The sequence below is a fragment of the Sinocyclocheilus anshuiensis genome, unplaced genomic scaffold (genome assembly GCF_001515605.1).
Source record: "Sinocyclocheilus anshuiensis isolate Anshui unplaced genomic scaffold, SAMN03320099.WGS_v1.1 scaffold152, whole genome shotgun sequence".
In the NCBI taxonomy this organism is placed as follows: Eukaryota; Metazoa; Chordata; class Actinopteri; order Cypriniformes; family Cyprinidae; genus Sinocyclocheilus; species Sinocyclocheilus anshuiensis.
The window spans coordinates 3150651-3165600 of NW_015555781.1; the positions used below are offsets into that span (position 1 = coordinate 3150651).

The 14950-nt window shown below is 39.5% G+C and overlaps 1 protein-coding gene across 1 annotated transcript in view; it reads right to left on the minus strand.

The window, feature by feature from the left end:
- Positions 1-3411, minus strand: part of fscn1a (fascin actin-bundling protein 1a) — an 11287-nt gene extending 7876 nt beyond the window's left edge. Inside the window, exon 1 of the mRNA XM_016468700.1 lies at positions 2458-3411. Within this exon, the coding sequence (XP_016324186.1) occupies positions 2458-3280 (823 nt within the window). The 5' untranslated portion in view covers positions 3281-3411. The remainder of the gene's footprint in view (positions 1-2457) is intronic.
- Between the last annotated feature and the right edge of the window lie 11539 nt (positions 3412-14950).

Genomic DNA, 14950 nt, shown 5'->3' on the forward strand with positions numbered 1-14950 from the left:
CACACACACAGAGACACACACACAGAGACACACACACACACTTAATCGCCTTAAGAATTTTGGACTGTCATATATGCCAGGAAGCTTAGTGGGAGGCTTCAGGACAACAAGAGTCAATGCATCCGGTTTGTAGTTTAGATTCATGGAGCTCAATGAAAGACCAGACCACCAGTCCTCTACTGCAGGAAATCTAATTAAACTCCATTGTGTGCATTTAGAAACACAGTCATCAGATAAATCTAGCGTTTATGGTCTAAACCTCTTTGGTGAGGAAAACAGAAGACAGGTTTTTGAAAGGAAATATTAAAGCTACATTAAGACAAACATCTACAAGATGAATTTACAGCTATAATTTTATTAACATCTACTCTGAGAATGAATTGTTTGGTGAAATCAAGAATCTTTTGGAACAATACATGGTCAAACACGTCATCTATATTTTTAATCTGCAATTCACCATGATTGCCTTCATGTTCCAGTTTCACAAAGCTCGTAATACAGCTACACGAAATTGCGTATTAGCACCGCCGCGGCCTGGCCTCTAGAAAACAGATTGAGTTTCGCCAAAAAAAATGCCTGCCAAGATGAGAAACACATGGCTGCAAATGGAAGATCTGCAAAGGAGAATGACTAAGACGCCCGGAGACTTGCTCTAAATCGGTCTCAGGCAGGGGTGGGGAGGATGATTGAGGGGGGAATCCCCTCAATCATTCTAGGGTGGTATGTATCCTCACCCGGCATTTAAATGGTTTGGGAGGATCTTTTAAGCCACCAGCAGACACACCCCCAACCCCCATCGCTCGACGCCTGACTGCGAATGGTCGATCCATCCACACGACAACAGCAGGGCTTCTATTCCCAAGTGAAAAGCCTTTAACCTTGGCAGCAAAATATTGTAGGGACATACATTTAGGATGTTTTTAGTCATTTTCACAATTGTAGTGCCAGACACTCAAACGAGCTCATCGGTCAACAGGGTCAAGCAGCTGCTATCATATAGCAGCACAGACAAACAATTCAAATTAATACAAAATAAAACGCAAGACACTGTTGGGAATCCATTTTTGCATTTACGGAATGACAAACATCCGATGTCCTTGCCACAAAGGAAAGAAGAGCAGGCAAGCAAGCAGGCAGACTCCTAATCTTTTAAGTCAGATGCATTCAAGCGAGAGTACATCAGTGTTTTTTTGTGCGTGCTGAAATGGCTAAACTTGTGCATAGCGAGGCTCCATTGTTCTGCGTGCTGGGCTGCCTAAAAACTCTCAGCAGCTGGGCTGCATGGTGAGCTGGGGCCCAGAGCATGCTGTCTTTGTTCTCCTTCTACCCTCAGCACACGCCTGAAATCTCAGCCTCCTCACAAATTCTCTAAAAGGAACATGACACAAACATTGAGCCTTATTCCTCTAAGGATTGTATCCCTGAAGGCAAATATTTGAACTAGGCAAGCATGAGCACTGGTGGGGTCTGGATGTAAGATGAATCACGTGTGATTTGGATGTTGTGCATCATATAATTGAGTCCAGATTGCTGTAAGCAAATCACATGAACTGCTTTTTGAGGACAGATGAAATCTTGCACTACCACAAGGCTAAATTAATAACAAACATAAAAGAAGCAAAGTCTAAGAAACAAAGGCCATTTAGAAGAGCCAATCATGACCTGAAGAGACCACGTGCCTCTTGGCACAGGCCCAACACACTGGCACTGTCCTGCCTCATTTAGCAATACTGGTAAACCAGAGCTAGGATTGCCAAGCAAATCCCAGACATCCTTTCTTAATAATGCCATTTATGCCTTTCAATTTAGCAGTTATTAAAACATAGCAGATCATCTCATTTCATTTTCAGCAGTAATAGGCTAGTGGAGCTGTAATGGTGACGCTGAAAAGCACAATATTTCACCAGTCCACTATATAATTTGATATATTATTTCAGTCTGGCAGTCTCAGGGCAATTCTTCTGGGTGTTTTCAGTAATGATTGCCTTCACTCTCAACTTAATTACAGTAGAATGATCTCTCCAAAATACAGGCTTTATGGAATTTACAGAAGAATGATTGTGCAAAACTCCAGACAAGGGCTTGAATATTGATTTCATTCTCGCTAACAGATTTCTATTGTGACAATAACCAGAGTACTGTAACCCACAGAGAGTCATCAGACAGAAAAATGGAGGCAAAATGGAGCCAAAATGATATTTCCAGGAAACATTTGCGAGTAGACCAAATTTCAGGATCATCAAAGTAAAGCATATGGTATTTTTCTTTTCTCTGCATTTGCACGATCCACCCAACCACAACCACCCCATATCCACACAACCACAAGAAAAGAAAAAGAGTTGAATATCTATTATTAAGAACGAGCTGTAGATTACGGAGGATTGATAGGAAACCAACCCTGACTGATGCTGCATAAATGAACACATTAGTAACTGACAATAAAGCAGCATCATTTACCTTGCCTGGTGGACACATTCCTGTCGTTGCCAGCGGTGAGGACCACTTGAGGGTGGCTCTGCTCCAGAACAAAAAGCTCGTCTTTGCCAACCTTCGAGCTCTTGCCGGCCTTCATGGTTCCACTGGGACCAGAGGGAGCCAGGTACTTCCCAGTGCAGTCTCTGAAGGCAACCTTCCCGGACCTGAACTCCAGCGTGTACCCCGTATTCTTGTCAGGGTTTTGGGACAGGCTTCCGTCGTTCTTCAGGAACCGGTTGTCAGACGTCTGTATGTGATACCTCTGGTCCTGGAAGACCAAGGTGATGAGGGAATCCACACCCCAGGGAACGTCTCGATCAATGGCGATCTCGTTCTGCTCAGAGCTCAGGTGCGCGTATCTTTTCCTGGTGACGCTGAAGATGTTGACCTGGGGGTGCATGGCAATGTGCACGCTCCATTTCTCTGCGATGGAGATGGTCTGGGCGAAGCAGGTAATTCTGTCCTCGGTGCCGCCCAGGTAGCGCTTGTGAGGCTCAGACTGCAGTGACCAGCGCCCATCATCGTGTGCAGTGATTACGAACCGACCATCTTCGCTCGGGGTCTCGCTGTCACCCGTCACGTTGCCGTCTTTGTCAGCTGTGATGTATCTCCCCAGATGGCTCTTCAGGTAGAACGTGCTCGAGTCATCGCCGTTCTGCTCCAAGGTCCAAATCTGTTTCTTCTTCATGCTGGTGGCTGATGCATTGATCTTGAAGCCGAACGTTTCAGCCGTGAGGTACTTGTTCCCACAGTTGATCAATCCGAATTGGATTTTGAGCATGTCGCTGGTTCCGTTTGCAGTCATGTTTCCTCTTGGCCTTGCTGGAATGGGTTCTGCTGGTGCACTGTGGATGATGTTGACGGGTCTCTTTGTTTGACGGAGCGAGCGAGCGCCTCTCTCTCTGCAGCCTCACAGCGCGAGCGCACAGACACAGCTGTGGCTTTTATACAGATGAGTGATGTCACGCGCCTGTCCCGCCTTCCTTCAGCACACTCACACATCCCAAAATGAGTTGGGAAACACGGAATTGGATAATATTCCCACTAGTGAAAGAGTTTATCAAACTACTTCTTTTCCTAATACACTGAATCTACTGCGTAAAGTAGACGTGAGCATCCTCGCGCATTTGAGAGAGGTCGAACTCTCGCGTGCACTTGAAAGAATTCTGAAAATGTACTCACCCTCAAGTCGTTCCAAACCACAATGGATTGTATTTAAACTGTATGGACAAAAAGAGGGACATTTTTCAAAATATCTTCTTTTATGCTCCACAGACTTGGAAAGACACCAGGGTGAGTTAATAATGACAGAGCAGTAAGTATGGTTAAAATGTATTTTTAAATCGCCAAATTTTAGTGAGAAATTTAGATGGCAAATCCCATAACAGATCTTGGTATACGTTTTACATAAACCATGCATTTACATATAATGTTCATTTTCCATGATGAGTCTCTCAGCAGTTGTTTTACTCCAGGACAAATGCCTCTTCACCGGCCAGTGAGAGGATGAGGAAACACAATGCAGTGTTTATTCTGCACAAAGACATTCACAGGCTGCACATGTTGTTCAATGGGTTCAGGAAGGTCTAATCAAATAAACAGCAGCTTCATCCAAATACCACTGGCACCGTTTCAACCGCAGCACACAGGCATGAGAAAATGATGCAGGACAAACATTCCACAGTGTGTCTGTCTTTGTAGTTCTTATGATTCTTTCATATGACTTCTAATCAATCACATATTCCTTAAAAATGCTTGAAATGTCTTTATTGGCATATATTTATTGCAGGAACTATGCAAAATGCATTAGTGTAAATATAAAAACACATTAGAGCTTGTTTGAAAAATCATAGGTATTTCAATACAAAATTTTCATAAAAGGGCAAATGCTAATATAAGATTATTTAATGAAACAAATGCATTTTGTGTGGAGTAACTGGATCAGACCATGAGCCACCAGTTTCATTTGCATATCAGATTAGATATTTATCAGACATACTGTTAATAGGTGAATATAAGGGAGTTTGAAAGGAAATTTCAATATGTAGGGTTATTTATGCTTATATTTGGAGCAGTTCAAAGTATAAACAGGTATAAAAATAAGACAGTACATCTCTAAAAAGTAATGTAGTGGATTCTGGTGTATAATTATCAAGCGTAGCGTTAGTTCTGGCAGGTCACGTTAGTCAAGCTCGCATCAGCTGACCTTCAGCTGATCCCCATCAACCTATGGGAATACGACACCTATCTAAGCATTCATATATAAGGTCCCTCAGTATTATCAGCAGTTTTCGCATTGCTCAATAGCTAATTACCCTCCTCCATCCCCAACTCCTCCTCTGTCAGTCAGGATTCAGCCTTCTGATTCTCCTTGAATCAGACTAATTCTAAAATGTGTACATAAAATGATTGAACTTTAACAATATCTGCAATAAATTTATGTAGTTCTGTTCTGTTTACCCTGGGGGGTTATTGCTGCTCTCCCTGCTCTCATCCATGCTAGGCTGCATGGAGGCACAGGGAGTTCTTGCCCAGAACAGAACCATACCGCCAATCCAAACTGTATGCTAATTGTCAATCATCTTTGACGATAGTGGTCCTGACAGAAATAAGTTTTGCAGAAAAAAAAGTGAATATGTCAGTGAGAAAAAAAAATTTAGTTGGAAAAATAAAATTTTTGGAGAGTACAGCCTTATAACGTAATGAATTGCACACCCTTTAGAAACCAATGACTGCTTTGATCACCATATTCACTGTTGTAAACATATTGCCATACAATAAAATATTATTAAAAATCATTAATGTCATGTTGAATATTTATGTTTTATTGCATTATGCTTTTTGTTATTTGTAATAACAAAAAGTGGTTTGGTATATTGTGTGTGAAAACAAATATTAAAAATATTGTGTTCACACTGAAAATTCCAAAAAGAATAAATGCACTTCAATTATCTGGATAATGCACTTAATTAACGTAAAACCTTCAAAAATGTGACATGTTGAACTCATGCACTCAACTGGTGCAGCTTTATTACATATTGTAAGGCTATCAGGTTCTGATGCTGGATGACAAAAAAACATAGTGCATAGCATAAGTGCACATAGTACATCTGGGACACAACTAGAGAGAGAAAGAAAGAGAAATTAAATATTCCAAATGACAACAAAAGCTTCCAGTCAACTGCAATCTAGCCTTCATTACTTATCTGGGATGATTAACGAGCTGAGAATGGCTGTCTACTTTACACAAATGTAAAAGTAAACGACCATTTAGCAAAGCCATCTCCCTTTTTGATCCTCATGCATAATGCCAGACAGTTGTGGCATTTGTCTAGGCTGATGTTTGCCTGAAGAGATTAAGTGTAAATCACTTCATGTCTAGCACACAGAATTTCATCTTAATCCTTCCAAAAATATTGAGGTTAAAGCTACACCCATAGTGCTGGATTCTGAATGGGTGGGAATCTATCTGCATTTCTATGTGAAAGCTATCTTTGTTAAAAGTGTGAAGCCAAAGCAGTTGCCATGGAGACGATATTCCAATCTGCTGTGCTAAAATAAACCAAGGTCTGCAGTGTTAGCACAATGAAAGCTGATCACAGCAAAGCAGACACAACAGGACTTTCAGATACAGAATCTGTAGAAAGCAATCGCATATTGGTCAAAACATCTTATCAGAAATGGTTCTTGCACCAACATATGGTGTTTTAAATGGCAGTTCACATTACCATGTTCTGTAATCTTCAGGCAAGAAGGAAATTTTAAACCTTAATAAAAGCCTTTTCTCTCTCTCGGTGTGCTTATTAAATGGACAGTTCACCCAAAATGAAAATGTGCTGAAAATGTACTCACCCTCTGGCTATCCAAGATCAGTTTGTTTCTTCATCTGAACAGATTTGGAGAAATTTAGCATCACATCACTGAATGAATACACTGCAGTGAATGGCTGCCAAATCAGGAGAGAAATAGGCACAGATCAAGCACTGTTTACAAGTGAAAACAGTCCAAAACAGTTCTAAACAAATATGCCGGTGGGTTTTGTTGTGAGGACAACAGGGAATTGATTCTTTTATGGATAATGGACTCATATTTTGGCCAGAAATGGCGGTTTCAAGCTAAAAGGCCTTAATGATGATTTGTTTTTTACAAACCCTTTTTTGAAGCTTTTTGCGTCACAAGAAGTTAACTGGAGTTGTTTGGATTATTGTGATGTTTTTATCAACTGTTTGACTCTCATTATGGCGGCACCCATTCACTGCAGATGATTCACTGGTGGTGAGCAAGTGATTTCTCCAAATCTGTTACATGAAGAAATAAATTCATCTACATCTGGGATGCCCTGATGGGGAGTACATTTTCAGCAAATGTTCATTTTTGAGTGAACTATTCCTTTAAGAAAAACCTCAATAGGCACACTGAGAAAAACAAATATATTAAGTAAGCACAGCAACTCAAAGCAATGACTGTGGCCCTGCTGTGCATAATGTTCTGTCTGATCCAAACAGAGACTTTTGTGTGCTGAGATTGTGTTGCTGAGAGAGGCATAGCAGGGTGGGCATGAGGTGGTGGCGGCTGGTGATGTGAGGCTGACTTTGCAGATGCCTGAAGCCACGTGGCATGGCAACAGCACACAAACCCTTGTGTGGCTGAATGCTCGGTCACATTCAACCCACTCTCTCCAAACAGCAGATGTGCGCATGGAAAACTTTTTAAACATTTTGTATCGTCCCTCTTTCATTTGAAGAATACGAGGAATTTTGATGCCATGCTGCAGTACTGCGTCAGTATACGACCTGGCAGTGCTCTGAGCAGATGCAGACTCATTCAGTGCCCACATCCTTGACACGCACACCACTCTGGAGCCCAGCCAATCGGACAGAGCTGCTGACAGACACAGCCTCGTGTAGCCCCTCCTTTGAAGTGAAACCATCAGAGTCTGCATTACAGAGTTTCTTTGTGTTCACCATGATGAGTAATTTCTCATTTCAGCAGCTCATTTACCTCCCAGGCACTAGAATCTTCACAAGTCGACAAAATAAGCAAAACAGTTGTTACTGTGCAAATGCTACCAGTTTTGTACTTTGCATGTGCTCCTAGACATCCTCAACAATAGTGATTATGTTACAATCAACACACCATACAAGGGCTTTGAAGAACTTTTATGTTGGACAAATGTTCCTTTATAATCAGTTTGCACTGGCTACCAGTAGCTGCTCGCATTAAATTCAAGGCATTAATGTTTGCCTACAAAACCACCACAGGCTCTGCACCCATTTACCTAAATTCCTTACTTCAGTTATGTGCCCTCTAGAAGCTTGCGTTCTGCAAGTGAACGGCGTATTATTGTGCCATCTCAAAGAGGCACAAAATCACTGTGTGTGTATGTGTGTGTGTGTGTATATGTGTGTGTGTATATGTATGTGTATAATATATATACATATACAGTATATACACCTTGTTATGTGTACTGCGTTAGGCTAACCGAGACTTGTCATTTTCACTTATATATTGTTGCTCTTTTGTTAGTTTTGACTGCTTTTATTGTCCTCATTTGTAAGTCGCTTTGGATAAAAGTGTCTACTAAATGACTAAATGTAAATGTAAATGTAAATAATGCAACATGAAACATTAGTCAAAACTGCTGTTCAGATGATTTACAGTTTGGACACATTTTAACATTAAGGTGTAGTTCAACACATTAACCACAAAGTTTGTTCCGAATTTTGAACAGCTAAAATAAAATATATGCATCTAATATATATCAAATATTTTTTCATTTGAAAACTAACAGACTTCTTTTGGTGAAATTTTTTGCATGAAAAGTGTGTTTGTACTCTCTTCCCTTATGAAAAAGAAGCGTGCTTAAATGCACTGAATGTGCACTTGTAGTGTACTTCACATCTTAAAAGTATATTTTGTAGATAATATAATATCAATGAAACAAAAGGCAACTTAAGTGTACTCAAATGCTTCTTAACACACTTAAGTACAAATATTACAAATATATTTAAAGTTTCAATAGAAATTACATTAAAGTATATTTTAGTTTACCATAAATGCTTGTATATTCAGCAGTACACTTTAACCATATTTTAAAGACAACAGAATTATGAAATTACGAATAATGTATATGATAATATGTACTTAAGACCTACTACATTAAGTCCTAATACATTTTCATTTAATTGCACTTAACACACAATTAAGTATCCTAAAACATTACATTTAGTTTGTATATTCCTTTAAAGTGTATTATTTCCGTAACTGTGCTCTTCATTTTAACAAGGGGTTACTTAAAATAAATGCCACTTGGTTTGATATTTTGGAATCCTTTCATACATTTTTATTTGTGCCTAAAAATATCCAAATATGTCTGTGATCACTGTATATACCTTTATGACAACCAATACTTGTGCACATGCATTAAAAGCGAAATTTTTCTGAAACATGACGTGCACTGTAGATCTTTGTTGCACGTCAGCCTCTGGCTCAATAGCTCTTATTTTTGGACACCAAACCGCAGTGGAAGAATCCAAGAGGATGTTCAGGGATATTTCCTGCATGGGCGTATGTTTCTGCCACACAAGGTCACTGACCCAAATGTGATGCGTAAGAGCACTTTTTCCTCTCAGGTCTCACACCTCTTGGTCTCCTCCTCTCAGCTGACTGAGCAATGACTGTCCTGTTTCCCACAGATCTGAATTGATAGCAGCCACTTCTCTGTGGAAAGTTTGCACTGACTCACTGACCTACATACAGTACATTGAGATGCTCTTTGTGGGTTAGGCATTGAATGCAATTGGCTCACACCTATACAACATGATGATCTGACACAGACAAATTGGATACATAAAGCTAGTGCTAGTTGTGGGTTTATAATTTGTAGATGTTTTCACATTTCTATTCTCCATTAAGAGCAAAGAGTTTTATTAGAGGGCCAGATTTGTGTTATGCACAAATTAATAATAAGGCATACTTCACACACACACACACACACACACACACACATATATATATATATATATATATATCACTGCAGAGGGTATATATCAAAGGGGGCCATATATCATCCTTCTTGTTATATAGCTATATAATGAACAGTGAACACATGTCTGCAGTAATACATTTCTACCCTATTTAAACTGCCTGTTGAAAAGTGTAATATTAAGTTAGTTTATGTATGAAGGGGCAGTTTTTAATTCTGCAGTAAATCTCATCTGCAGCACCATCTGATGACTATTCCACGTGCTGGTGACTGTGGAATGACATTGTTTTGGGCACAGGAAAAAGCAGAGGGAGTCCAGGGATGGGGTGAGGAGAATAGAGAGAGAGAGAATAAGGGTATCCTTCACTGCCCCCTCCCAAATCTACTTTATTTCATTATATGCATAATTAGTTTTAATCCTGGAACACAAAACAAGTTATCACAATGTCAGAGATGCTCTTTGCCATACAATAAAAAAATAATACTTTTATTCTGCGAGGATGCATTTAATTGATCAAAAGTCACAGTAAAGACATGTATCATGTTATAAGGGATTTCTATTTTAAATAATGCTCTTTTGAATGTCTATTCGTCAAAGAATCCTGAAAAAAATGATTCAGTTTCCACAAAATATCAAGCAGCACAACTGTTTTCACCCTTAATAATGAGAGATGTTTCTTGAGCATATTACATTTTAAATGACATAAATTACATTTTAAAATAAATAAGAAATAAACGCAGCATGGTAAGCATAAGAGACTTCTTTTGTGAGAAGCCTCTGAACAGTAGTGTACATATTTGGTTTGGGATTTGAGTCACTGTATGGGTCTCCTTGCACGCTGAATGACAGCAGTATGGCTAAATTAACACTCATGATTGCTTTGATTATGTCTTATTTTGCCTAGGTGATCATGTCTTATCTTGCCTCACCTACAGTATGTTGCCCAAGTGAACTAGATTCTCCACAAAAACAGCTGCATGACACCCCTGATTATATGTATTAGCTTTATTTAATTAAATGCACCAAGTCGCAAATGATCCACAATGTGATACCAGTCAAAAACAATGTCACCTAATCTGAATAGAATTCAAAAGTGAAGAATGGCTTATTTCTGAGGAGCAGCACCACTGGATGTACTGCTTCCCAACTGCAGCTCTTTCATCACAACCTCCTCTGCTCAATAAAAGACCATGCCTGAAACCACTGGGGAGCTCTCCACCCCTCCGGCAGCTGGGGTGAAAGGTCACAGGCTTGTTTTTGTGGAGCCCTAAGTCTGCTAGAGTGCTTGCTTCCTCCTTCCCTCACGCCATTGTCATGCCGACAGGAAAACAGTTGCTCAGCCTGAGCCAAAAGCAGCAAAGCCGGCAGAAAAAGGCGAGCTTCTCCAAAGAGAGAGGCAGGGAGTGAGTGTCCTGTTTAATTCATCACTCCGGCAGCGTTAGCCCCTCCACCCAGACTGCAGCGGCGCAGTGCTCAGAAGTGCTGAATAACTGACGGGGCTGCCCTACATCTGCAGCAGGGGCTCCTGCATGGGCTCAGAGTGTGGCGTGAGTGAGTCTGAGCCCGTCAGCAATGAGACAGCAGGCAGCAGAGAGCGCCATGAGAGTGCTAGAGATTACGCTCTGAGCAGGCAGATATAGGTCAGTCAGACCCTGAGACAGGGCGGCGAAGCAGGAGGGGGGCGGTCGTGCTGCAGAGACATGCGAGGAGGGGTGACTGCAGTGTGTGGCCGCACTGACCGCATGAACCAGTAAATGCACAAGTCAGTCGGAAGGCGGCTTCTGTACCTGCAGATGCAAATCTTCCTCAATGTCAAGACTCAGCATGTAGGCATTTCATTATGATGTCGAGCATCATAATCGCCTTTACTAACCCTGCTCCAGTTCAGTAAATCAAATTTCATGACACACAAAAAGGGCTGCTGGATTACAAAGCTGACATCACCTGATCAAATAAAACTATACAAGGATTCTGATAGTGTGGTATGTGATGCAGGAGACTGGAAATGCACTGAAATGCATTTATTATTTTTCTGCTGTCTTGCATGAAAATTTCAAAAGATTATGATTATATTTTTTAGTACATTCTCACATATTATACTATAACTATTCTTAAAGAAATAGTTCACCCAAAAATAAAAATGTGCAGAAAATGTACTTATCCTCAACCCATCCTAGGTGTAAAGACTGAAGATTGTGATGCTTTTATCAGCTGTTTGAACTCTTATTCTGACGGCACCCATTCACTGCAGAGGATCCAATGGTGAGCAAGTGATGTATTGTTAAATTTCTCAAAATCTGAAGAAACAAACTCATCAATCATGAATTATATTGTTTGACATTACATACCTGGTCCAGGGTGTTGTGACTATGTTAAAAAGTAAACAAATATGTCCACTTATGACTGTCCTCTCAGCTCAGCTGTCTTTCAGGCTTGCTGCTGATTGCATATTCTTAATAGAAAAATCAAATAGATCTCATGATGTAAAAGATAAGGGGATCATCCTGTGTCGAAATAAACATAGAGACAACTGTTGGCAGTGAAAACATTACCATAGAAAAAAGAAGAGGAAAACAATGCCATGTCTACAGTATTTCGTTTCACCACACATTTCTAAGATATAGTGAGATCCAAACATCTGGGCCATCTGGCGAAAAGATGCTTCTATTTTGCATTTCTCTAATTTGCCCCTTTTTTGTTTTCATGATAGCACCCGAGCAAGTTTGTCTCAAACCTGATGACCATGTGCTGCATGATTTGAGATGATCCAAAGAGCTTCAATGGAAGAACATCTGACCTTCTTTATCGTCACATGACCAATGTCACTAATTTGCTTATTAGAATCTGAAATATTATAAACATAATTCATTTACAACAATGTTTCTTTGTTTCCAACCTAACCCTAACCTTAAGTTTTCAAAATGCAGAGACATTAAGTTACACATTCTGTCCTGCATACCATATCTTCTGCACTACACTGACTACTTGCACTATAATGACATTTATCCAACATTTGCATCTTTTAAATGTTACTATTTGTATTTCAAGTTGAATGCGAACTGCATTTAATTGGCTGTACTTGTAATCTAATATGTGACCCTGGACCACAAAACCAGTCTTAAAAATACATTGTATGGGTCAAAATTATCGATTTTTATTTTATGCCATAAATCATTAGGATATTAAGTAAAGATCATGTTCCATGAAGATATTTTGTAAATTTCCTACTGTAAATATATTAAAACGTAATTTTTGATTAGCAGTATGCATTGCTAAGAACTTCATTTGGACAACTTTAAAGGCGATTTTCTCAATATGTTGATTGTTTTGCACCCTCAGATTCCAGATTTTCAAATAGTCGTATCTCGGCCAAATATTGTCCTATCCTAACAAACCATACATTAATGGAAAGCTTATTTATTCAGCTTTCAGATGATACATGCATCTTAATTTCGAAAAATTTACCCTTATGACTGGTTTTGTGGTCCAGGGTCACATATAATCTAATCGAGATGGCAAGATGTCTGTAAGCATTGTCTGCATCACCATATGTGCATCAAGACTTGCAGGCCCTGTGTTTATGGTGTGGGTTTGGTGGTTATGGCTTCAGAGTGGAACCAGGTTGTTTAATGTCATGTGATACTGAGTTTATGCCCTCAACCCTGGTATCTGAATCCAGTGGAGTGGGTGAGCTGTCAACGGTTCCCTCCTGTGAACTCCCCCTCACCACCTCCTCCAGATCAGCCTGCACTCCCCCGCCTGCAGAGCCCATAAGAAGCCCCACATGAAAGCCTCTGAATGGGCTCTTTCAGATTAGCACTGATCCCACATTGTTTATGCGGCGTAATTAGGAGCACACAGGAAAGCTCAGAGGTTAATTACAAAAGACTGGATTACAGTCATATCTCTGTCATGTCTAAACAAGCAATGCACACTACAATGCTTTTGGAGACCCCAAACTAATTTTCTTTTTGCATCCTATGTTTTATGAAGTTGTCTATTTTATAGAAACTTAAAAAGTGTGAGATTTCTGTACTATTTATGCAAAACTAACATCACAATGTGCAAAGGTTTGTCTGCAAAACAGTCACACTTTTGGTTGAGTCAGTGTTGCCGTGTCAGGGACTGATCGAAAAAAAACACTCAAACTAAATAAAAGTGCAGCATTTACACTTTTAGGAGAAAATTACTAATAAAGTTTAAGTCTATTCATATGAAATTAACATCAGGAAAATTACACACATCACCACCTTTAAAAAGATGGCAATATTTACAAATTTGGAACTGTAAGACGACCCTGATGGGAATCAGCTCTCAAATACATTTCCATATCTTTTCCTGTTTTTAATACATAACACATTCTACTCCCCCTCAAGTTGTTGCAAGCCTGTAGGACTTTCTTTCTTCTGCAGAACATAAAATATTTAGATATTCTGAAGAATGCTGGTAACAAACGTTTTGGTTGTTATTGACTTCCTTTGAACGGACTAAAAAACATGCAGACATTTCTCAAAATATCTTCTGTTCCACAGAAGAAAGAAAGTATGGAATGACATGAGAGCTAGTAAATGATGACAGAATTTCCATTTTTGGGTGAACTGTCCCTTTAACATCAGTGGCAGTTCCTCATTACATCGGAGTATTTAGTGAGACCCACTCCCCCAGTTTTCACTCACACACAGCAGATTTGATTAGCACTGATCCCACATTGTTTATGCGGCGTAATTAGGAGCACACAGGAAAGCTCAGAGGTTAATTACAAAAGACTGGATTACAGTCATATCTCTGTCATGTCTAAACAAGCAATGCACACTACAATGCTTTTGGAGACCCCAAACTAATTTTCTTTTTGCATCCTATGTTTTATGAAGTTGTCTATTTTATAGAAACTTAAAAAGTGTGAGATTTCTGTACTATTTATGCAAAACTAACATCACAATGTGCAAAGGTTTGTCTGCAAAACAGTCACACTTTTGGTTGAGTCAGTGTTGCCGTGTCAGGGACTGATCGAAAAAAAACACTCAAACTAAATAAAAGTGCAGCATTTACACTTTTAGGAGAAAATTACTAATAAAGTTTAAGTCTATTCATATGAAATTAACATCAGGAAAATTACACACATCACCACCTTTAAAAAGATGGCAATATTTACAAATTTGGAACTGTAAGACGACCCTGATGGGAATCAGCTCTCAAATACATTTCCATATCTTTTCCTGTTTTTAATACATAACACATTCTACTCCCCCTCAAGTTGTTGCAAGCCTGTAGGACTTTCTTTCTTCTGCAGAACATAAAATATTTAGATATTCTGAAGAATGCTGGTAACAAACGTTTTGGTTGTTATTGACTTCCTTTGAACGGACTAAAAAACATGCAGACATTTCTCAAAATATCTTCTGTTCCACAGAAGAAAGAAAGTATGGAATGACATGAGAGCTAGTAAATGATGACAGAATTTCCATTTTTGGGTGAACTGTCCCTTTAAC